General features: G+C 42.0%; 1 protein-coding gene across 18 annotated transcripts in view; it reads left to right on the forward strand.

Moving 5' to 3' along the window:
- TNIK (TRAF2 and NCK interacting kinase) overlaps positions 1–26,463 on the forward strand; it is a 367,731-nt gene that overhangs the window by 279,141 nt on the left and 62,127 nt on the right. For 11 of the 18 annotated variants that reach the window (XM_077487992.1, XM_077487975.1, XM_077487978.1 and 8 more), the window contains 4 exons: positions 11,665–11,901; positions 12,733–12,836; positions 19,331–19,494; positions 23,681–23,775. In XM_077487992.1, coding sequence (XP_077344118.1) covers positions 11,665–11,901; positions 12,733–12,836; positions 19,331–19,494; positions 23,681–23,775 — 600 coding nt within the window. The remainder of the gene's footprint in view (positions 1–11,664; positions 11,902–12,732; positions 12,837–19,330; positions 19,495–23,680; positions 23,776–26,463) is intronic. The other 7 variants (XM_077487977.1, XM_077487980.1, XM_077487984.1 and 4 more) reach the window with 1 other exon arrangement.

Here is a 26,463-nt window from a genome sequence, read left to right on the forward strand (position 1 = left end):
TTGTTTGTACTGCCAGAAGGTCCAAAATATGGACAGGCAGTGTCAAAATCGACTATTTTTCCAAATGGATTCGTCATGCTTCGACTTAAGAAGAAAATTCTTCTTCTTATGCTAAAGCACTCTTATCCAGGGCGATTAGTGCCTCTTGGGTGGTGCATCATCAGGCCTCTATGGCTCAGCTCTGTAAGGCCGTGACTTGGTCTTCGATTCATACGTTTATAAGATTTTATCAAATCGATATTAAAGGTCATGAGGCTATTGCCTTTGGGCGCAGTATACTACAGGCTGCAGTATGAGTCCTCTGTCCTCCTGTTTTTTTGGTTGTGTCTCCCTCCCTTCAGTTTCCATTGCTATGGGACATCCCACATAATAACTACTATGGTTCTGTGTCCCCTGATGTAAGAAAGAAAACAGGATTTTTAAAACAGCTTACCTGTAAAATCCTTTTCTTTGATGTACTTCAGGGGACACGGAGGTCCGTCCCTTCTTGGTATACACTAGTATTGCTTGGCTACAAAACTGAGGACTCACAGTAGTGGGAGGGGTTATATAAGGAGTACACCTTTTCCCTTAGGGCGTGCCAGTGTCAATTGCCTATCAGTGGCCCTATAACCCACAAACTACTATGGCTCTGTGTCATCAAAGAAAAGGATTTTACAGGTAAGCTGTTATAAAAAGATCATTCACTCCTGGAGCCAGGATTTTGGCCCTCGTGATCTTTTGGCAAAGCAGCCTTAGCCTTCGGTGCAAGTGTCCTGGAAATTTGGCCATACTCGCAGCACACAGCCAAATCTTCTGTTTCTAATAATAATAACATTTCTGTCTTAATGATATAATACTTCTTACCTTTCAGCCATCAACCCACTCATCCAAGTAAACAGATACGACCATCCTTAAGTTTTCAGTTCCGTCAGCATCCCTTCCCTCACACCAGCCAGCATGGCCTTTTATTATCACAAAAGCTTTCACAATCAGGAAGTGCAGATTCTAGCCAATCACTTCTTACATGGGAAGTGACATCACAGAAAATGGCAAACAGTAACCCTTCCAACGGGGTTCATTCAAAAGAACAAATCATAGACATGTATACATTCAAATAGACTAACAGTGATGTGTGCAAACGATCAGGTGCAGAGCCATGCCCTCTGTGAGACAAAGGGTACACTAGAAAGCTGGCTCTGCACAAAACCGCATGCAAATCGACCTACTGCTTTCAATGACGCGAACCATACAAAACCATGGCTCAGTGGACCAGAATATTCATATAGTTATGCTATAGTTCCCATGTACACAGATATGTCTGCTCGGAGTCATTAATGCAGTCGCCAGGAAGTGGCCAGTCTCCTGACAAGGCATAAACGAACATCCTTAAAAGAGCAACCATATCTGCAGTGTCCGCAGGAAGGTTTTTTACTGCCACTGGTCTTCCGCCAATGTCTGTGTGTGCGAATATGCTCACATGAGTGCATTACAGCAAAACCGACACTGGGGGACATCTGACAACATACGTTTATAGGACTTTCCACAGCACAAGGAATCGTGGGTTCAGTATACAAACAAAAAGTTCACTTAAGTAATGGTTGGTGTTAGTGTTAGCAGTACAGTTCCCCTAAGGGTTCTTTGAGTAGTGCATGGCTCTCTGCACCAAAATCCTGTGCTGATATCCAAGCAATATAAGCTATTTACAGTGGGGCAAAAAAAGTATTTAGTCAGCCACCAATTGTGCAAGTTCTCCCACTTAAAAAGTTGAGAGAGGCCTGTAATTGTCATCATAGGTATACCTTAACTATGAGAGGCAAAATGTAGAAACAAATCCAGGCAATCACATTTTCTGATTTGGAAAGAATTTATTTGCAAATTATGGTGGAAAATAAGTATTTTGTCAATATCAAAAGTTCATCTCAATACTTTGTTATATATCCTTTGTTGGCAATGATAGAGGTCAAACTTTTCTGTAAGTCTTCACAAGGTTGTCACACACTGTTGCTGGTATGTTGGCCCATTCCTCCATGCAGATCTCCTCTAGAGCAGTGATGTTTTGGGGCTGTCGCTGTCATCTGACCATATGACATTCTCCCAATCCTCTTCTGGATCATCCAAATGTTCTCTAGCAAACCTCAGACGGGGCCTGACATGTACTGGCTTAAGCAGGGGGACACGTCTGGCACTGCAGGATCTGAGTCTCTGGTGGTGTAGTGTGTTGCTTATGGCTTTTGTTACGTCAGTCCCAGCTCTCTGCAGGTCATTCACTGGGTCCCCCCATGTGGTTCTGGGATTTTTGCTCACCGTTCTTGTGATTATTTTGCCCCCACGGGGTAAGATCGTGCATGGAACCCCAGATCAAGGAGGATTATCAGTGGTCTTGTATGTCTTCCATTTTCTAATTATTGCTCCCACGGTTGATTTCTTCACACCAAGCCTATTGTAGATTCAGTCTTCCCAGCCTGGTGCAGGTCTACAATTTTGTTTCTGGTGTCCTTCGACAGCTCTTTGGTCTTCACCATAGTGGAGTTTGGAGTGTGACTGTTTGAGGTTATGGACAGGTGTCTTTTATACTGATAACAAGTTCAAACATGTGCCATTAATACAGGTAATGAGTGGAGGACAGAGGAGCCTTTTAAAGAAGAAGAAGATACAGGTCTGTTAGAGTCAGAAATCTTGTTTTTTTGTAGGTGACCAAATACTTATTTTCCACCATAATTTGCAAATAAATTCTTTCAAAAATCAGACAATGTGATTGACTGGATTTGTTTCCACATTTTGTCTCTCATAGTTGAGGTATACCTATGATGACAATTACAGGCCTCTCTCATATTTTTAAGTGGAAGAACTTGCACAATTGGTGGCTGACTAAATACTTTTTTGCCCCACTGTACACCAAGTCTACAGGCCTTCCGTTATCTATTTTTTTTTTTCAATTTCTTTATTGTTTTTTTTCTGTATCAAAACACATTACAGTTGACAAGGTACTCCTCTTGTCTCCACATACTTAATATCGGCAATAAAACCCATTAATAATGTATTTCCAAGTACCTCACCGCCCTTACCCCTCATTCCACCCCCCCTTCTCCCCTGTCCTCAGCACCTACCCGTCTCCCCTCTCGTTCCTGATCCATCCTAAATTTTTCCCACCTACTCCCTCCATATGTCTAGCTTCTTAGTTCCTATTCTAATTTTTACTTTATACTCCCATCACTTTGGCAAATCTCATTGAATACTTATATTCTGACCATTCCCTCCATTTCTCTTCAAACTACTCCATCCCCTCCTCGTTGTTAAACCTTAGATACACTAAGTTTTGAATTTCATTTATTTTATTACACCATTCCTTCAATGTTGGCCTTTCAGATTCTTGCCAGTGTCTACACTTTTAAGAGTTGTGGGAGCAAAGTTCTCTTATATTACTTGGTTAGCATTCTAATCTTGTGGAATAGGCACCCCCACGGGTCATCTGGGACCTCTATGTTGGTAATCTCTATTATTATTTGTCTCCTCCCAATATGTTTTGATTTTAGGGCATAGCCAACATATGTTTTCTTTGCACCCCCACCAACATAAATGATGTTTCACCTTGGCATTTATGTACCTTGTTGGGGGTAATATACCATCTGACCAAGCACTTGTAGTTTAACTCTGTCATGTTGCTATTTATCAATGTAACATGAACCCACCTCAGTAGTTGTCGAATCTCCAAATCTTTCACCTGTGTTCCTAGTTCCTTTTCCCATTTCTCGATGTATGGCTGTATCTCCGGCCCTTTAAGGTCAATCAGTATTTTGTAGATCTTGGAGATCGCCCTGTTCCTACTTTTATCTACACACATTTTCTCCAAGGGAAGTAGGTTCTCTACCGATCTACTGGGCTGGGGCAGTGTCTCCAAAAAAAATTTCAATTGGCTATACCGCCATACATCTATCACCATCAGTTCACTTTTGTTTTTTAGTTCCCGGTAAGTGCACATTTTATCTTGTACCATTACATCTTTCAGTTGTGTATCCCCCCGTGTAATCCAATGGTTTTCATGTATGTCCTTATCTGTTCTTCGTGGAAGTTATGGAATGTTGCGATAACATCTCTTGGGACATCTCCTAATCCTGTGGATTCTTTCAAATTTTATTTTACTATTTGCTCCAGGTACACCCAGCATGTGACCAAATATTTTGTCCATTTTTATCTTGCAGGTCTTCACTTTCTCACTTGCGTCTCCGGTAAACCCCCCCCCCCCCCCCCCCCCCCGGGGACAGCTGGACTTTTAAGGCAGACCAAAAATATGAATAAAAAATATATTACAAATGTATTCACAAAAATAATATACAAAATCGTTTTACATTATAAAAATCCATACATATATCAATGTGTGGAATCATACATGTAAATATATAGTCTGCACAACATCAAAGATTTCATATATGATTTTATAATGTGAACTCCAAAACACCTGACATGTTTCAGGAAAACATTCTCTTCTTCAGAGGCATATATAAGGAGAACAAATAGCTGTAATCATTTATTTGTAAATGAACATCAAGAGTAAATAGTTTTGTGTGAGTATGTATATAAATGTATATCAAAAATGTTGTCTGCCAGAATTATTGATAGATCACCCCACGGAGATGCACAGCCAGAAAGTGCTAGGGACCCATATGTGGCCAGCATCAAACCCGCACATAGGTCTTTTATTGTGCTGCTGGGGGAACAAACTATCTCCATGGGTGGTGTCTAGGCAGTTGAACAGCGTAAGATTTTTCCTTTGGTTCCGGTTTTCTTGATCTTCTATTTTAAACTTCATATTCCTTTGATCCTTCTGCATCTCTTCCATCTGTGACTTAAGTACTTTTATCTCTTCCCCTTGAGTGTCCACCCTTTCTTCAGTGTCTTCAACTCTTTTTAATATGTGGTTCATATCTTCGTGTAGAGTTGCTATCTCCCCTTTTTATAGATATTTCCAGCCTTGCAAACATTTCTGCCATTTCTCCTTTTGTTGGTAGTTGCTTTTTTTGTCTAGGTTCCATTATGACTTCTTCCTCTGGCTCCCCACTTCTCACTACCGGGGGTTCTACCTCCTTGAACTGTTTTTTCAGTCCATTCTTTTGGGTTCCCTCCAGGATTTTACTTATAGCCCCAGTTTGTTACCCTGGGCTTTCCTTACTACCCTCCTGAATCATATATTTTTTGATTGTACCAGGACTGGCACTCACTTTGGGTGGGTTTACTGTTGCCCCCGTCACCTGCTTACCCCTCATGTCTTTTTTTTCAGGTTGGTTTTTACAACTGATCGGGAGGGAGTTTTTGTTTTTTTTCAACTGATGCGGCAACTACCACTTCCAATGCACCTTTTTGCGACTTTGTTCTTCTGTCAGTTATATATTTTTTTTTCACTGTCTTTCAGTATAACTGTTAACGTTTTTTGGCAAAGGGAAAAAAAGGTGGAAACAAACAAAAAAGAAGAGATTCCCAGTTTGGGGAATTCTGATTCCGTCCTTGGGGTATCCCCACCTTCTATGGCCCCTTACTTGTATCTGGAATGTGTTTCACTTTACACCATACCTACGTTTGTGTACTCAGTCTTAGTCGGGAGGGAGTTCAGAGTGGATTTTTTTTATTTATTTTTTTTTCACTTCCAATGTGACTTTTTTCTACTTTGTTCTTATGTTGGTTATATTTGTTTTTTGTACTTTTGCGTCTTTCAGTATAACCAGTAACTGTTTTTGGCCAAAGGAAAAGGGGTGAAAAAAGGGGAGCAGACAGAAAAGGAGAGATTCCCGGTTTTGGGAATTCTTATTCAATCCCTGGGGTATCCCCACCTTCTATGGCCTCTGGCATACGGCCCCCGGAAGTGACGTACAGACACAAGCTCGCTGCTCGTTTTTACATTGTGCTGCTTTTCCTTTAAAAATTTGAGTAAATACATGCTTTTAATAAATAAACTCAAGTTGTGTTGGAACATACTACACCATAGTAGGCTCTATAGCCCTCTTTCTACCTGATTATATTGAGTATCCAAGCGGTCCCTGATGCCTATCCCTGGGAAGGAAATGGAGTGACCCCCTCTGAAAAAAAATCAGTTTATACTGGGATAAATAGGAGGAACGCACAGGAACCAACCCATCCTGAGGATTTATCTCCCCCTTATCTTCTAAATGCTGTTAACCTTACAGCAGTAAGGTAATAATTTAGTACACTTACAGGTGTTACTAACACCAAAGGATCACCGGATTTAAAGTCACAGTGTCGCTAGATTTTTTTTTAAAGAAACTTTCACACGCTGTTCCTTTAGAACATCCACCTAACCTGCACTATTTATTTATATTTTGGACTCGTATTTATCTCTTTTTGTAGATTTTATACTTATATTTGTTAATTTGTAGATTTTTTTATTCACGATTGATTTAAAATCACAGTCACGATTATTTCTGTGTATGAGCCTCCTGCTTATTCACACTTGCATGTGGTTACCTGTTTGCACATTAGCACTTTATACTGTGATGAATTTTACTCATTAGCACATTAGCACTTTATACTGTGATGAATTTTACTCTATAACGCAGTGTATTGGTTTATTTATTGACAATTTTGTCACGTAATAGGACACATTATTGCTGTTGATATTGAGATTTTTTTCACGCTAGTAATTTGTAGTTTACTTTTAAAAATATTTTTATTAGGAGCGCAACACCAATTATTTTGCTACTTTTTTAAATATTGGTGCTACAATGGCTTTTCTCCAATCAGCTGGTAGCATTCCAGTCAGCAAACTGTTAAAAAAAAATAGAAACAATGGACTGGCAATTACATGACTGAGTTCCTTAACCACTTTAGCCCCGGACCAATTTTCAGCCTTAGGACCAGAGGTCTTTTTACAATTTCGCACTGCACTGCTTTAACTGGTAATTGCGCGGTCATGCAATGTTGTACCCAAACAAAATTTGCGTCCTTTTCTTCCCACAAATAGAGCTTTCTTTTGATGGTATTTGATTGCCTCTGCGATTTTTATTTTTTATAAATGGAAAAAGACCGAAAATTTTGAGAAAAAAATATATTTTCTACTTTTTGTTATAAGAAAAATCAAATAAACTCAATTTTAGTCATACATTTAGGGCAAAATTTATTCAGCCACATGTCTTTAGTAAAAAAAATGTCAATAAGCGTATATTCATTGGTTTGCGCAAAAGTTATAGCGTCTACAAACTAGAGTACATTTTCTGGAATTTACACAGCTTTTAATTTATGACTGCCTATCTCATTTCTTGAGGTGCTAAAATGGCAGGGCAGTACAACCCCCCCCCCCCCCCCCCAATGACCCCATTTTGGAAAGTAGACACCCCAAGGAAATTGCCGAGGGGCATGTTGAGCCCATTGAATATTTTTTTTTTTGTCCCAAGTGATTGAATAATGACACAAAAAAAAAAAAGTTTACAAAAAGTTGTCACTAAATCATATATTGCTCACACATGCCATAGTTATATGTGGAATTGCACCCCAAAATATATTCTGCTGCTTCTCCTGAGTACGGGGATACCACATATGTGGGACTTTTTGGGAGTCTAGCCGCGTACGGCACCCCGAAATCCAATCACTGCCTTCAGGATTTCTAAGGGTGCAAATTTTTGATTTCACTCCTCACTACCTATCACAGTTTCGAAGGCCATAAAATGCCAAAATAGCACAAAACCCCCCCAAATGACCCCATTTTGGAAAGTAGACACCCCAAGCTATTTACTGAGGGGCATGTTGAGTCCATGAAATATTTTATATTTTGCCACAAGTTGCAGGAATATTACAAATTTTTTTTTTTTTTGCACAAAGTTGTCACTAAATGATATATTGCTCACACATGCTATGGGCATAAGTCAAATTACACCCCAAAGTAAATTCTGCTGCTTCTCCCGAGTACGGGGATACCACATGTGGGGGACTTTTTTCGAGCCTAGCCACGTACTGGACCCCGAAAACCAAGCACTGCCTTCCGGATTTAAATATAAAACGCTACCAAAAAAACTGTTAGCGATCGCAGGGATCAGGCCTGACTCTGCGATCGCTGCAGTTATGTGTTTAGTGTTTTGTAAGTGACAGTGATCGATCGATACTGCACTTCGGTGGGCTGGACGCAGGTGCTAGCAGGTATCTGGGCTGATCCCGCTAACAATGCGTTTTTTTTGGAACCCTAAACTGCTGGGGACGCTAGTATAGATCTGATCAGATCAGATATTGATCTGTTCAGATTCTATACCACTACGGGAGGTGTATGCTTTGCGCGTGGGTGTTAGCGGTACTGGCACTAACCTAGCGCTGCCTGGGGCGACGCAGACCCTGACTCTCAGGGGGTTAAACCTTTATTGGGTAATAAATGGTGGGTGCCCTGATGCTAGTGATCACTGGTGAAAGGGTTAACTAGGGGCAATCAGGGGGTTCAAATTTTTATTAGGTAGTATATGGGGGTCCCTGGCGCTATATAAAAACCTGACGGGGAACCTAAATAACTAACTGGCTAACCAGCGTCACCAGTGACACTTATACGGTGATCGCTGGTGAAAGGGTTAACTAGGGGCAATCAGGGGGTTAAAACCATTATTGGGTAGTATATGGGGGTACCTAGCGCTATAAAAACCCGACGGTGAACCTAAAAAAATAACTAGCTACCTAGCGACACTAGTGACACTAATGCAGCGATCAGAAAAATGATCGCTTAGTGACACTGGCAAAAGGGGGTAAAAGGGTTAACTAGGGGCAATCAGGGAGTTAAAACCATTATTGGGTAGTATATCGGGGTACCTAGCACTATTAAAACCTGGCGGTGAACCTAAAAAAATAACTAGCTACCTAGTGACACTAGCGACACTAATGCAGCGATCAGAAAAATGATCGCTTAGTGACACTGGCAAAAGGGGGTGAAAGGGTTAATTAGGGGTAATCAGGGGGTTAAAACCATTATTGGGTAGTATATCGGGGTACCTAGTGCTATGAAAACCTGGCGGTGAACCTAAAAAAATAACTAGCTACCTAGCGACACTAATGCAGCGATCAGAAAAACGATTGCTTAGTGACACTGGCAAAAGGGGTGAAAGGGTTAACTCTAGGGGCAATCAGGGGGTTAAACCTTTATTGGCGGGTGGTAGGGGGCTACCCTGGACCTAACACTAACTGCCCTGACACTTTTTACTTTTACAACTGACACTGAATGCAGTGATCAGAAGATAAATGATCACTGCAATCAGTGACACTGTGACTGGGAGGGGGGGTCGGGGGGGGGGATTTGTGTGCCTGTGTGTGCCTACATGTCAGTGTAGTGTTGGTGCACACTTACTTTTAGTCTTCTCCACGTAGTCCAGTCAAAAAGACCGCCCCGAGGAGAATGACATCAATTCCTCCCTGCCTGTGTATACAATACACAGTGGGAGGAAGCTTCTCATTCGCCAGGAGCGATCAAGAGGGGATGGCCAGAAACCAACGGCCATCCGCTCATCCCGGATCACTCCTGAAGCGAAACGGACCGCCGCATCCAGCGGGAGGGGTCCGATCGAACCTCCCACCCGCTGGAAGGCAAGCACGTACATGTACGTGCTTGTGCCTGCACATGCCATTGTGATGACGTACAATGGCATGCGGCGGTCGTTAAGTGGTTAAGGACCCTCGGGTGCAAACCATCTGGTCCCAATGACTCGTTAATGTTAAGTTTTTCAAGTCTAATTCTAATTCTGTCCTCTGTTAGCCATGAGGGTGCTTCCTGTCATGAGGATAAACATTGCAGTTTTGGTTACTGAACCCCCCCCCAATTTCCTCATGAATACCTTCGCCATCTCTCCATCCTTAGTAACCAGATTCCCTTCAGCATTCTTTATGGGACCAATATGATCTGACCTCCCTTTCTTACTATTTATGTACTTAAAGAATTTCTTGGGTTTTTTTTTTTTACTCTCTTCCGCTATGTTTTATCTTTCACCCTGATTGCACACTTACATTTCTTACATTTCTTGTTGAATTCTTTGTAAAGTTAGATTGCTGATGAGCCCTCAGCCACGTATTTTTCGAAGGTCTTCTCCTTTGCTTCTATATGCATTTTTACGTTGCTGTTAAGCCACCCAAGACTTTTATTAGCTCTTAACTTTATTTCCCATTGGGATACCCTTATTTAATATGCTCTTAAAGCATACCCATTTTCCCTCCGTGTTCTTTGTTCCTAAGATTTTATCCCAATTATATTGTAGCAAGGATCGTAGTTTAGGGAAGTTGGCTCTTTTGAAATTCAGTGTCTTTGTATTCCCCTTATGTTTCCTATTTGTGTGTTTTATACTAAAACTAATTGACCGGTGATTGCTGTTTTCTAAATTGTCCCATATTTCCACATCCGTGATCAGGGCTCTATTATTGCTAATAAGTAGGTCTAGTAACGCTTTGTTTCTAGTTGATGCATTTACCATCTGACCCATGAAATGGTCCTGCAAGACATTTAGGAACTGGCAAGCCTTAGATGAATGCGCAGTTCCATCCACCCAGTCTATGTCTGGATAATTAAAATCCCCCATTATAATGAGGCTTCCCATTATTGCTGCTAATCCAAATTGTGATAGGAGGCCTGCCGCCACCTCTTCCCTCTGGTTAGGTGGCCTATAACATACTCCCAGTATTACTTTCCTCTTCGTTTCCTCCCTTTGTATCTCTACCCATAAGGTCATCTCTCACATTCACTTGTACATCATTTTTGATATGCGGGCATACCCCTCCTCCTTTTTTACCCTCCCTATCCAAGGGAATATCCTTGAATGGTTGCCAGCCAATCGTGAGAGCTGTCAAACTAAGTCTCTGTAATTCCTACAGAATCAAAATCCTCCTCGTACAACAGTAGTTCTTGTTCTCTGGGGGTCTCCTGGGAATGCAGGAGCAGTGTACTGTGGCTGGCTTTGTATTGTGCAGAGGGTGGGGCTTGTGTTTTGTGTACTGTGGCTGGCTTTGTATTGTGCAGAGGGTGGGGCTTGTGTTTTATGTACTGTGGGGGACTTTGTATTGTGCAGAGGGTGGGGGCTGTGCTGTGTAGTGTGGGGGTCTTTGCATTGTGCAGAGGGTGGGGCCTGTGTTTTGTGTACTGTGGGGGGGCATTGTATTGTGCAGAGGGTGGGGGGCTGTATACTGTGGGGGTCTGTGTGCTCTGGGGGCTGTGTATTGTGCAGAGGGTGGGGGGCTGTGTATTGTGCAGAGGGTGGGGGGCTGTGTACTGTGCACATTCAATTTTAGTTGACTAAAATAATTATATTAGACTAAAATGTACTGGAGATTTTAGTAGACTAAAATACGATGAATAAAATGGGACTAAAACTAAAATAGCATTTTAGTCAAAGACTAAAATGAAAACACTTTCAGAAGACTAAAATTGCACTAAAACTAAAATGCCATTTTAGTCCTAAGACTAAGACTAAAGCTAAACCGAAATTTGCTGCCAAAATTAATACTGCTGTATATCTGCCAATGCTCACCCATTTCAGTTTTACTTTCAGGTGCAATTGACCTAATGAGAATACAAAAAAAGCCTGTAAATATTTTTAGTAATATTTATTTGCTTTGATAAAATTTGAAAAATTTGAAAAAAATGTGTGTATATATATATATATATATATATATATATATATATATATTTTTATTTTATTTTATTAAATTCCCTTTTCTCTGTAGCAACTTCCACTCTTGGTGTCTGTGAAAACCCCTGGACCTTCTTTATCGGCATCCCAGTCATTACACGAACAGTCTGCAAAAGGAATGTCTGCATTCCAGGAAGGGATCATATCTCATCGACCTGAGATGCCAAGACAAAACTCAGATCCAACCTCTGAGAATCCTCCCCTCCCTCCTCGCATTGAAAAATTTGACCGAAGTTCTTGGTTACGTCAAGAGGAAGATCTTCCACCAAAGGTCTATAATCCGGTTTGGGACTTTTGTTTGCATTTGTATTGTCTCCTGTAATATTATTACCATTGTTTAAAGAGGTTCTAAAGGCTCAATGGTTTTACCTTAAAATATTCTATGCATTTAAGGTAAAATACCTTCTGGGTGCTTCTCCCCCTCAGCCCCCCCCCCCCCCCCCCATCCCTGAGCCCCATATTGATCCAGTGATGTGCATGAGAGCAGGGTCTCTCTCAGGTCTCCCTCTCCTCATTGGCTCTCACAACAGTAGGAGCTAGTGTCTCTGATGGCGGGGAGGCACAATAGCTCAGCGGGAGTGATTTTTTTTTTATTTTATTTTTTTTAATCCCACTAGTTTTACTAATGTATAGGCTGCCACAGTACAAATATGTCTGTATGTAGAAAAACAAAGCTTATTGTATATGGACAGCTGCAAATTAGGCAGACATCAATGATTGTGAGGCAATGACCCAATTATATTCTGAGACCAAGTTAGGTGAAGGCCCTTCCCACAGACCTGGTGAATTTTTAGTGATCCGTTTTCAAAAACAGTGTTACATCTTGCTTAGCACTTCTTCAGAATGCTGCTGTTGTATTTGTAATTTCTGAGCTGATTAGGACTCCTGTCTGTTAAAGTAGGTGTTCTTCTTACTGCAAGGTGTAGGAGTGTATTTTGTTTTCAGATGGTTTTAAGAGCAAATCTTTGTTACTATGCGGGATATTCTATTAATCTCTCTTGCTACATTGGCATTTTTTCTAAGTGAATTCCATCTCTGTTACTAAGAAAACTTTTAATTCTCAACAAGGTAATAACATTATCCCTTTATATGTGAATTGCAGGTGCCTCAAAGGACCACTTCCATTTCCCCTGCACTGCCACGTAAAAATTGCCCTGCCAATGGAAATCTGGGAAATCGACTAAGCACACAGCCCATAAGAGCAAGGTAAAATACCGCTAATAAAGACTCCCAGTCTTAGTCCATAGGGTTCAATACTGAGTTGACCCACCCTTTGCACCTATAACAGTGTCATCTCTTCTGGCAAGGCTGTCCACAAGGTTTAGGAGTGTGTCTATGGGAATATTTGACCATTCTTCCAGAACCGCATTTGTAAGGTCAGGCACTGATGTTGGACGAGAAGGCCTGGCTCACCGTCTTTGCTCTAATTCATCCCAAAGGTGTTCTATCGGTTTGAGGTTTGGACTCTGTGCAGACCAGTCAAGTTCCTCCACCCCAGACTCGCATATTCATGTCTTTATGAACTTTTCTTTGTGCACTGGTGCAGTCATGTTGGAACAGGAAGGGGTCATCCCCAAACTGTTCCCATAAAGTTGGGAGCATGAAATTATACAAAATGTTTTGGTAGGCTTTTGCCTCGTTTTAGCGGCGCTATTCGGCCACTAGCGGGGCGGTTTTAACCCCCGCTGGTGGTCGAAAAGGGGTTAAATCTGCCTGTAAAACGCAGCCACAGTGGCGTTTTGCCAGCGGTATAGAAGCGCTGCCCCATTGATTTCAATGGGGAGGAGTGGTGAGTTCACCGCTCCACAGAAGCTGCTGGCAGAACTTTTTCTGGCGCCCTGCCAGCACACTGCTCCAGTGTGAATTCCTCAGGCTTTCATACTGGAGTGAATGGAGCAGCTATTTTAGGGCGATTTTGTAGGTGCTATTTTTAACGCTATAGTGCCTAGTCCCCAGTGTGAAAGGGGCCAAGCCCAACCCCTGAAAAACAACCCCACACCATAATTCCCCCCTCCACCAAATTATTTGGACCAGTGCACAAATCAAGGTCCATAAAGACATGGATGAGTGAGTTTGGGGTGGAAGAACCTGACTGGCCTGCACAGAGTCCTGACCTTAACCCAATAGAACACTTTTTGAGTTAGATGAATTGGGACAGAGACTGCGAGCCAGGCCTTCTTGTCCAACATCAGTGCCTGTCCCCACAAATGCACTTCTAAAAGAATGGTCAAACATTCCCATAGGCACACTCCTAAACCTTGTGGACTACCTTCCCAAAAGAGTTGAAGCTGTTATAGCTGCAAAGAGTGGGCCAACTCAATATTAAACCCTACAGACTGGGATGCCATTAAAGTTCCTGTGCTTGTAAAGGCAGGCGTCTCAATACTTTTAGTAATATAATGTGTGTGTGTGTGTGTGTGTGTGTGTGTGTGTATGTGTGTGTGTGTGTGTGTGTGTGTGTGTGTGTGTGTGTGTGTGTGTGTGTGTGTGTGTGTGTGTGTGTGTGTGTGTGTGTGTGTGTGCATCCTTTTTTTTTTTTCTTTTTCAACCACTTCATGTTGAGCTGGAGATGTTCTGCTCTCTTTCCCATTTACTATACACAGGGGCACTAGACAGGGGTGCCCACTTTCACCTCTGTTATTTGCACTGGCCATTGAGCTGTTGGCCAAGACTCTTTAGTTATCTGGTTCCTTTAGGAGCATCCAGATTGGTCAGTTGGAGGCACAAGATTCACTATGCACAGATGACCTGTTCATATACCTTTCAAACCCGCCTCATTCTGTACCTGTAGTATTGCGACTCATTCAAGACTTTGGCCAATATTCAGGCTCTAAAATTAAGTTGGACCAAATCAAATGTGTTCCTTTATAGCTCCTGTCCTGATCTCTATTTTATTCTACCACTGGATTGCCCACTGCAGGCCATGAATACATTTAGATATTTGGGAATTGAGATCCAACTGCCAGTGTCTAAATTTTAAAACAACAATTTATTTCCCAGTATTTCCTCCTCTTGTACTAAAACGGCTCATTGGGTTAAACTCCCTCTTACACTGCTGGAACGCATCAATCTTTTTAAAGCTGTGTTTCAGCCGGAGGAAAAAAAAATACTGTAGCTGCTGACTTTTAATATAAGGACACTTACCTGTCCAGGGAGCCCGCAATGTCTGCACCCTACTGATTTTCGGATTGGCTCTCAGGCGCTGCCGCCATCATTCATGGTAAGGGAAACTGACAGTGAAACCTTTCGGTGCCACAGCTGGGTTCCAACTGCGCATTCGTGAAGTTCGCTACGCTTTCTAACTGACCCGGCAGTGGAGGAAGGAGGAGGGGGGCGAACTTCAGAGGGGTGGCGCAGTCAAAAATGGGTACCTCCCCCTTGAAAGGTACCAAATGTGACACGGGGGAGGGGGGTCAGATTAGCGGAGCCTTGTGCTTTTGGGTGGAACTACGCTTTAAGATGATTTTCCTTTCAAAACTTTTATTTAGCGTGTCTAACTCCTCAGTCAGTCTATGTTCCCATAAAGGTATTCAAGTATGTTGAGTCGATTTTATCCACCTTCCTATGGTCCCTCAAGACAGCTAGACTTTCTTTAGAGGCGTTAGCTTCCTACTTTACAGGAGGGCATAGCACTACCGAACCTTAGAATGTACTATTGCCCTGTTGGTATATATTCACTGGTGGCTATTCCCACAACTTAATATCACTGCCATGGCAACAGAGGCCCTGTGGTTTCCTCTTATGAGAGCCTTATTAATCCTATATATAGACATATTTTCCCTACTATTGTAGGCAATGTCACATTAAGATAATGTCTCTTCGGATATATAATGAGTGCCTCTCTTTATTTTCTGACAGCTCTCATTTATTCTCTCCTAATCAGCCCCTTTTTGTACAAACCCAGATTATCCAATTTTACACATTACAGGATGGTCTGTTGTGACCTTACCTACATTAACTGTATCACCAGGGTACGTTTAAAACCTTTCTGACCCTGCGCCAGGAACTGGGAATCCCTGCTCACTGGCACTTTAGATATTTACAATTTGAGACATGCTTCAGAGATACAGTTCTGGCTCCGAGAGGTGCGACTTTAAAATTCTAAACTTGAAAAGACTCTACTATGCTGGACTCATTCTTATTTCTACATAGTTTCTTTTTTTAATGAGTAAACCTTCCCCTTAGTTATCTAGAACTTTAAACACTCTGGTTAGTAGATCTTCCTGACATGACTGATGAAAATCTGCAGGAACTGTTTAATTAATGCCCTTCCACAATGATCTCTGCCAGTGATAACCTTGTTCAACTGCGCTGTTTGTTAAGAGGGACTTGCATCTGTCATAAAGTTGTTAAAGAGAATAGCGAATTTCTGCGTATGGTGCGGTACTGTGATAGAGTTAGACCTTTTTGGTTGAGTATTATAGCCTTTATAGCTGACCCCTTCGATTTAGTATTTATTGGGTGTGTTTTAATACCTAGACATCTCTGCCACGTCCAAACAGTTCTTGAGGCTCATGTTATATTATGCTAGGAAAGTAATACCCCTTTACTAGCTTTTCACTGAACTTCTGCATATAGGCTTGTGGAAAACATTAATGAACTAAACCCTGCCTCTGTACAAGCTGACATATGAGGCAGGAGGCACCCAGGGACATTTTATAAAATTTGGGGACTCTGGGTAGATACACAGAATACTACAGATTCTCTTTTACTTGATCGTGGATTCTGCACCATCATTCCCTTATTTGTGTATTGCTATGATGGCCATTTAGTAAGCGCAAACAGGACTTGGTTGATGGGTTTTTTCAGGCACAGGCCCTCTAGTTTATTATGCTTGGAACATGGGTGAGCATAATGTAGCCATGGTGTTAGCACTACTAACAAACTATCCGCCAAATCACCCCACTGCCAGACTTGATACATCTTTTCCAGAGACAATGAACAGTCCTTTGCAAGCTTTGTTGTTGTTGGTTTATTGGGGGATACAACTTGGATTGGGATAGAAATATGGGATGCCCATAGGATAAGTTTTTGCCATCATATTTAAGGATTTGAATATACTTTGAATAAAGTTAGAGCTAGAAGATATAATGTGCATATAGAATTTAGTATTAGTTTCCTCCTGCATCTCCCTGCAGACTGTTGCCCCTCCTGCGGTTCAACCTCCGAAAACTATTCCATCTAAGAGTTCTCTAACCATTCGACCGTGTGGTTGCAGAGACCTCACTAATGACCGTGTAAAAGTAATGTTCTTAGATCTCTTTCACCTCTTTCACATAACTTGTTTCCATAAACTTAGTTCCTCCTGCACAAACTTGTAGTTTACTGTATTGAAATATGACACATCCTCTTCTATTGAATAGTAGGGGGTCACTCTGAATAAGCCTCCATCCTATTGCTCTGTTTGCTCGCTGCCACTAGGCCAGAGGCCTGCAGAACCTCTCACTAGAGGCCCAGTGGGGTAAAAGCATATCTTATAGGAAATATGGACTACTGTTCCCAGCCAGCCCGACTTGAAACTCATGTGCCCTCAGGCAGCATTGACTTGACAAAGATCCCCACACTCTCTTATATGATCCAGGACTCTCCATCATCCACCGTGTGTTTGATGCAGACACCACTAGTGACCGTGTACTAGCAGAGTTCCCTTCACAGACTCCTCGGCATTTCCAGCCCCTTGGCCCCACTGTGGTAACACTCACCAAACTTCCAACAGCCCTGAGTCCTTGAAGAGGAACTTTGACTGGACCATGCGTACCGCCAGTTTCACCTGCCCTTCTGCTCCAGGAGTTCCCTGCCATCCGACCGTGTGGTGGCAGAGACATTGCCAATAACCATATAGAGGCAATGTTCCCTCACAGCTCTCCCCTGGTGCACCCCCCCCCCCCCAGATGGGGATGGCCTTTTGCGACTAACATGCCATTCCTCACTTCACCCAGCCGACTCTGTCCCCTGTGGAGAATCACCTCAGCGTATATATTAGGCCTGCTCCCTTTCAATATCGATGGGGATTGGTCAGAGCTCATACACAAGCTGCCTGCCACTCCAGTTCTAGACCCAGCCCCCTTTCCAGAACATTCTCCCTGGAACAGGGGGAGGCGCCCCAGAGCCAGAGCACAGGTGGTAACGCCCACAGATACTCTGACCAATCCCAGCCCCCAGATCAAAACAGACAGGCCTAGCATGCAGCATAGGCCTGCCTAAATTGCCTGTTGCTGTATAACCTAGTAAAATAAACCTTACTAGCACCTACCTATTGGTAGAGAGTGCTCCAATAACAATGACCCTTTTTCTCTAGAGGTTGTGCTATTGTATTATTTACAGTTTGGCTATGTGTTAACTGGCATTATGCTATCTGTTTCTTGACAAATTTCTGAAAGTATCCACTGTAGAGGCATTTGATCCATGTCTACATTTTCTCAGTGTACTTTCTTATACCCGTTATTATGTATTCAGAATATTCTAATGTGACTGTACATTTATTTGCATATACTCAGGTAATAGCAGATTTAGATACACTAAACAAAGCCAAATTCCAGCTAATACTTTTGAAGCAGTTACAGCTTTATAAGCCCATTTTTTCCTTTTAGAATGGTGGTATTGCATAAATAAAAAGCTGATCATTGTAAGCAGCCCTATCAGTGGCACATGGTTTGTCTCAAACCCTTAAACTGCTACATCTGAAGGACAGCTTATTCTTTTGAAAAGCAACAGACTAATTGGTGAGATCATCAAGTGAAAATAAAAGAAAAAAGCCTAAAAAAGGAAAGAATGCATAACATCTAAGTATTGGTAAACTGCAATATATTATGGGTTTGCTTTTGGGTTTAATACCACTTTAATGTCTCTATATGCAACAGTGCATCTCCTAACTTACAATAAGGATAGCTGAAGAATAGAGGAATTTGAGAGCAATAGAAGAATAGAGTACTCAATGGTTTAATCCTAATTTCCTCTTTTACTATAGGTCTGATTTTGAGGACTATAACCTGGGACAACATGTATTGCATGACAATGCCACCAAAAGAGGACTATAGTTATACCTACAACCTAATAATGAGAGTGCTCTCTGACCCTGTATCTGAGGCTTCTATTCATGTGATGTGTGCTTTTCCATGAGCATTTTTAATGCTGGACGCTAATAACACTTAATCATACTTACCTAGGTGTGTGCTGCATCGGTTTGATGCTGCATCTGTCCCCCACCAGTTCTAAAACTGAGAACCGAGTGATCAAACATCGCTGATTGCTGTGTTCTCAGAGAACTAGTGACTGTCGATCACTGCTGTCTGCCCCCCCCCTCCCCCACTCACTGGAGAGCTGAAGTTATGAGGTGGTGGGAGCGGTTGGCTCACCGCCAGGTGCAGGTCCAAGGTTGTGGATGAATCTCAACTATATTGTCACGATCTTTCCACAACCTGGACTGGCTCTGTGACATCAGCCAACAGCGGGCTGCTGTAAATGGGTCGCAGAAGAGTAGAATGAACTACACTTTTGTGATCCACAGGAGAAGTACAGCCAAACAAGTTTTGGCTGTACTTCTACTTTAAGCTTGAGATTTTTTGTCTAGCTCTAGGTTGCTCTTATGGTTACCCTTGACATTATTACCTTCAAAAGCTGTAAATCCATTATTTGGACTAGTTTTAAAATGATGAATGCCTTTTTTGAACAATTAAATATATGACTATTGCATTCTTTAGTAACCCTGATCTGAGGAGAACCGAAACCGTCATAGAAAATCCAATCCAAAGGACTAGCAGTGGCAGCTCCTCCAGTTCCAGCACCCCCAGCTCTCAGCCTAGCTCACAAGGTGGATCACAGCCTGGGTCTCAAGCAGGCTCTAGTGAGCGAAACAGAGTTCGAGGTAAGGTTCATTTGTAATCCTCTTGCATGACATTCAGAATTATAGGCTACGCCCACAGTAACCTAAACCACAGGCACTGCTAGCAGTAGGGCTGCATTGTCACAGCATTGAATAATAACTTTGCATTGCACTCTTACACCCACATGCAGCTCTTGGAAGAGATTGTGTGCGTGGGAGAATCCCTTTGACTTTTTCTTTCAGCTTCACCAGTGTACAAGTAGAGCTTCACATTGTGCCAAGGTGCATTAGGTTAAAAAAAAAATGTTTCCTGATACAAATGAGTAATGTTTGATTTGTGTTTGGCATTCCATCCTATTTCTAGCTGAGCTCTAGTCTTAAAGCACTGACTAAAATGGGATCTCTCATAGCACACAGTGTGCCATGTCTATATTTGCAACTATGGATCACACTTCAGAATAACCTAGTTACTTGCACAAGAACTACAGGTACCCAAGAAAGTAAAACAAATTACCAAACATACTATTTACAGAACATGTTGGATTTTCTAGTACCCTCCAAGTGGTGCTGGGAAATTTGGGTTACCAAATTTCAGATATCCATGAAAATGTGTGTGTGTGTATAATATTTTCAAGACCTCTTCATGTCAGCCTACAGTGGGTCAGCTCTGACCCCTGCATGACAATTTCTTCATTAGCCTAAAAAGGATGACTTTCTACCCCCAGTCTGCGTTCTTTTTTGTCCTCATTTCGGACAACTATTTTTTATTTTTTTTGGAAATGGAGAGCACACTCCTTTTGTTGTACAGAGGGTGAAGATTAATTGTCTGCAGTGTCCTGTGAAGGCGTCGCCCACGAGTCTTGGATCCAAACGTTAAGTCACACATTGGAGGGTACGCTACCGCAAGGTCACAAAAAAGAGCAGACATTTGGTCAGAGCTCAATCTGGATCGTCTTCACCAGTGGTGGCCCATGGCAGTTGATCTCACCCAAGCCAGGGTGAATCGTACCACAACAAGGCAGCCAAGGGTAGAAAATCTTGTTACAGGAGAAGAATATCATCTTCAGATTCTGCAGATAAGACGGCTTGTTGGGCTTGCTCGGATCAGGCGTTGCCTGGGAAGCAACTGTGTACATCCTGTTTTAAGGATATGGCATGCTACTCTGTGGCAGACACACAGAAAGTCAAAAAAATATATTAGAACCATTGTGAAGGAAGGTTTAAAGAGTGCATCAAAGAACTTTTCCCCAGATTATTCGGAGCCCACGGCTGCAGCAGAACACTTGCCACTTAAAGACGATGATGATTACCCATCAGGATTGGATGATGAGCCAGAGACACATACATTCGACTGTTCTCTGGTGCCTGCCTTGGTGGATGTAGTGAAGGAGGCCATGAAGTGGAAGGAACATGCCTCTCCACCAAAAAGGCAACGCAGATATTACCCCGACCTCAAAAAGAAAATTTCTTAATTTCCTCTCATTTTTGATATTCAAGAATTGTGGCGGAAAAGTCAGCAAACCTAGCTAAGAGATTCAATATTCAAAACGGAGGGGCGAAGTTGTATTCATTCAGTGCCAAGCAAGCATTCTTGCAGAAATTGGCCCACAACATAATGCTTCTGCTGAAGGATCCCATGGATAGGAAGATTGATACTGATTTGAAGAGAATGTATACATGGCAGAAGCAGGGTGTAGGCTGGCCATAGCCTTAATCTCATTGGCAGCAACCCTTAGAATATGGGTTTCAGATTTGGGGTCCCATGTTTAGGGAGTAGTGTGGGTGTCAGATTTAGGGTTCCATGTTTAGGGAGAAGTAAAGAGGGGCAGGGATTCATCACCCCTACAGTTCATCAAGATGGCAGTTGACTTCCTGGCTGAAATGGCAGTGGATCAGGTCAAAATGACAGCTAGATTTATGGTTGACTTGGTGACGGTTCAAAGAGCCTTATGATATAAGTATTGGGCAGCAGATAACACCTCCAAACACAGCCTATGCTCAATGCCCTTTGATGGCAAGCTTCTTTTTTTTTGGTAAGACTCTGGAAGCAGAGATCCAGAGTGTCTCAGGTAGCAAGTCGACCAAGGCAAAGTGTAATCAGGTGGCAAAAAAACGCAGAAAAATCTTTTTGAAGGTGTCTCAACCCAGTCACCTCAGGTGGGAGCAAGGCTGGCTCTTTTTGAGGAGACCTGTGTAGAAGTGTAAGATGCATGGGTTTTGGTATAATCCAAAGAGAATATTGTTTAGAATTTTTAGCGAGAGACCTCCTCACACTGCCTTTGTAAAAACCTGGGTACCAAGGTGCCCCACGAAGTGGCAGTGTTTGAGAGCCTATATAATGGAATTATTTAAGGTACACTCTATCCTTCTGGTTCCAGAATGGGAATGTGGAGAAGGCATATATACTCCTCTGTTTCTGGTCACAAGGTCTTCGGAAGCCTTCAGACCAGTTTTAGATCTGAAGTTTCTAAATTCCTTCATGAAGGTTCCTCCCTTCAAAATGGAGTCACTGGAAACTATCATCTTGGTGGTAAAAGTGGGAGACTGGATGGCCTTGATCGAACTGGTAGACCTCTATCTACATGTGCCCATAGATCCAGCGCATGAACATTTCTTAAGGTGATTGATCGATCAACTTGTGTACAACCAGGGTGCCCAAACATGGATCAAAATTAGTTTGGTCCCTGCTGAACAGGCTGATTTTCGATTCATGTATGACCAGCTTAACAATGATGGTCTTGGTGGTATCTTATCTGATCTAAATACAAACATGATATTGTAATCAGTTTAGCTGTCTTTATGAACTTCATTAATTCATTAAAAAAGTAAACAAATACATTGCATCAAGTTTGTTGAGAAACATAATAATTTGAAACTACTTAATTTCCAACAGTTTTTCTACAAATTGCTGCATTAAAAAGCCAAGCAGCTTAACCTTTCTTCCTTGCTGCAGGTTTTTGGCTAATATCTTATTAACATTTATGTTTATCACATATTATAATATGTACATGTGTGAACAATAAATTGTATGTACGTGTAGTGCTACCCCCGGATGGCCCACTGTAATATATGGGTCTTCTGTCCCACACTGGATCCAAGTAACACGAATACACTGTTTAAACTTTTAGCTGGGCTTTATTAAAAATAGCAATAACCCCTGAAAATAGATAAACTAATAGAATACGAATATTAAATGCAATGATATAATACAACTGCTTGGTAAATTAAAACAGGATTGGTGTACGTTCACTTTAACCGCCAGTGAGAGGCCTTGCCTGAAATGCACAGAGCGCGTGGTGAACGAAACTGTCAGTTGCACAATCCAAAAATAATGTTCAAAAATTTCCCAAAAGTGATATTACTGACTATAAGAGCCTATCTAGGTCTTGTAGGTTCTAGCTAACCACTGACCAGTGGGAATTCTATTCACACACACACACACACACAGTCTGCCAGCGTTGGGCCCATTAAATCCTGTGTTTAAGTACTCAGACTTTTGTGAAGCAATATTTGTAATCTACAGAATGGAAAGGGGTGTCACAGGGTAACAAAAATTAACCAATGTGATGATCCACCTACAGATAGAGCTGCATTAGCGTTATATAGGACCTAGCAGGATTAAGCAAGATCCGCTTACATAAGGATGGCAGAAGATCTCTCACCATTAGATGCACTTGATATATCTTCCTTCCAGCAATTGGTAGATTGATCGTTGTCTCAGTCGACTGGATGGCGATAGGAGCAACACAGGCCGCAGAATTCTCCAAACAGGATCATGATGATTGCTGCAGTACTGAAATTCCTCTCTAGATTTCACTGCACTGTTAGAAACATCTTCAGTGATCAGGCAAAATGGCAGAACACGCTTCAAACTCCCCTGACAGGCTCTGAAAATGCTCAGGAGACAAACACATGGGACACTTTTTCCCTGTCTGGCTGCCACAATGCCAGTCCGTGTCTCTCCTCCTGTGTCTTCCTCACCCACCGATCACCGCTCTCCTGTGCTGCTATCCAATCCTGTCCTTCCTTGTTTTTGTTGTTAGGGGTGGGCTTCCTTCTTAGCTACAGCAGTAACCAATCTGCCTTCAATCCTGCGGCTGTACCCAATAGTCTCTCCTGGGCTGCTGTCAGTTTAGCCAGAAAATGTAATGCAATGTTTCAGAGAGCAATACTCTGCATATATTACAGAGGCAATACTAAGCCAGTGCTACATACTTTTATGTTTCAGCAGGTAATCCTAAACCTGAAGGATCTCCAGTGATGCCACATGATGGACCTAATATGAAAGCTGAAGATAATATGACACGGCCAAGTAGACCAGCTGTAAGTTTAGTAAATCATGTCTGCTCTGCTGTGCTTTTCAAGCACTTAGCTCCTCAACCACTGTCTATAATAGTGTAATTGACAGATTAACTTTTAGACTTTTCTTTTTGTTTTGCTTATTCAGCTGTAAAGATTGCATAATTGCAACAGTATTTTCTTTTATATATACAATAGCTTTTAAACCTTTCCCGCCGAGCATACGCAGATATGCGTACTCGGCTTCCGGGGGTTATACCGGGATGATGCCCGCACCTGCAGTACCGGTACCGTTTTTTGCAGCAGGCGATAGGCTATCCAGGCATAACAACCGATGCGGCTAAAAGCCGCTCGGCTGTTATGCCAGAGGAGCGGGAGGGGACGTCCCCCCCTCCCGCCGCCTCTCGCCGCTGTTACCGGTGCTCCCGCTCGATCGGGAGCACCGATCAGAGATCCGACGCCTCCGGCTGCTGCGGAGGAACTGGAACGAAGCCGTAATCGGCTTCGTTACAGTCTCCTCATCGTAAACACGGAAGCGACGTCATGACGTCACTTCCCGTTTACTTGGCTGCCAATGGCGCCGGTTTTAAAAAAATATCCGGTATTCAGAATCGCCGTTTTCGGCGATCTGAATACATTGAAGTGTAAAGGAGGGGTGGGGGGTCTTTTAGACCCCCGATCCCTCCATAAAGAGGACCTGTCACCACCTATTTCTGTCACAAGGGATGTTTACATTCCTTGTGACAGCAATAAAAGTGATCAATTTTTTTTTTTTTTTAAACAATTTAGTAATTTGAAAATAAATAAAAAAAAAAAAAAAAAATTTTTTAAAGCTGTCCCCGCGAGCTCGCGAAGCAAAGAAACCGCATACGGAAGTCGCGCCCACGTATGTAAACGGTGTTCAAATTACACATGTGAGGTATCGCCGCGATCGTCAGAGCGAGAGCAATAATTCTAGCACTAGACCTCCTCTGTAACACTAACCTGGTAACCGTAAAAAAAATTTAAAGCGTCGCCTATTGAGATTTTTAGGTACCGTACTTTGTCATCAATCTACAAGTGCGCGCAATTATAAAGTGTGACATGTTTGGTATGTATTTACTCGGCGTAACATTATCTTTCACATTACGCAAAAAAATTGGGCTAATTTTACTGTTTTTTTTTTTATTCATGAAAGTGTCCCTTTTCCCAAAAAGTTGCGTTTAAAACACCACTGCGCAAATACCGTGTGACATAAAATATTGCAACAATCGCCTTTTTATTCTCTAGAGTCTCTGCTAAAAAAATATATATAATGTTTGGGGGTTCCAAGTAATTTTCTAGCAAAAAATATGGATTTTAACTTGTAAACACCAAATTTCAAAAATAGGCTTAGTCATGAAAGGGTTAAAAATAGTTGGTGTGGTCAATATACAGAACATAACTGGAGACATAAGATATAAGACATACGATATAACAGCAACGTTTCCTAGGTGTTTAAAGGGAACTTGTGAAAATTTAAATATAGGCAGTTACACCAAGTCGGCAATAGAAGCTTATATGTTTCTATCTATATAGCTCACATTAAGGTAACTATTAGTACAACAATGGTACATAAACCCCTGTATGAAAAAGATTACCCATAGAATCCTAAAATGGTCATCCATGGTATATTAATCAGAGGGTATTAGCGGTTGTTACCTGCTCAGCTTGCAGAATTGGACTTTAAATCAAATCTGACCACAGTATTACATTTATTATACTTAGGACAGCTGATATGAGTAAAGGATCTTGATGAACAAGACGCAAGGGTATTTAGTTAGACAAGGCAAGAGAATATTAACAGGTACATTTAATAAGTAGGTAAGTTTAAGAGTGGTGATGATAGTTTTCACAATTTTAGAGGATGAGAAGGGCCTCTTGCTGAGGTTACAAGGTACACAAGGCAGCTTAGAAGAACAGTTCACAAACAGAGCTCTTGAAGAGTTTCAGGTTAGAGGTAAAGGAAAACTTAAACTGTATGTAATTTTGGATTTCTATAGTGCCATAACAATACAAGCTTTGATTTCTGCTCCTATTTAGGAATTTACTATTTCATTTAAGCTTTTTCACTTCTACAATAAAGTGCAAACCTTTTCATCTGCAATATCTCGTACCCTGAGTTTTAAAGCTTCAGTCTGGGCAGCAGAAAAAAATGACCTTGCAGTGTGCTGCCCTACACTGCAAGAGTTATGCCGTGTACACACGACCGGACTTTTCGAGGGACTAGGTCCGATGGTCTTCCCCGACGGACTTTCGGTGGAGTTCCGACGGACTTTCCGAACAAATGAACTTGGCCACATACAAGCACACCAAAGTCCGACGGATTCGAACGTGATGACGTACGACCGGACTAGAATAAGGAAGTTCATAGCCAGTAGCCAATAGCTGCCCTAGCGTCGGTTTTCGTCCGTCGGACTAGCATACATAAGAACGGATTTTTTGGCTGGACTCGAGTCCATCGGAAAGATTTGAAACATGTTTTAAATCTAAAGTCTGTCTGATTTTTAGACAGCAAAGGTCCGATGAAGCCCACACATGATCGAATTGTCCGGCTTATTCGTTCCGTCTGACCTTTGCTGTCAAAGTCCGGTCATGTGTACGCAGCATAAGTTGCTTGTTAAAGCGGAGTTCCACTCAAAAGTGAAGTGGCATGGGGGAGAACAGGTATCTGTTTTTGACAGGTACCATTCC

The sequence above is a fragment of the Lithobates pipiens genome, unplaced genomic scaffold (assembly GCF_037356315.1).
Source record: "Lithobates pipiens isolate NorthernLeopardFrog02 unplaced genomic scaffold, aLitPip1_a1.2 Scaffold_18, whole genome shotgun sequence".
Taxonomy (NCBI): domain Eukaryota; kingdom Metazoa; phylum Chordata; class Amphibia; order Anura; family Ranidae; genus Lithobates; species Lithobates pipiens.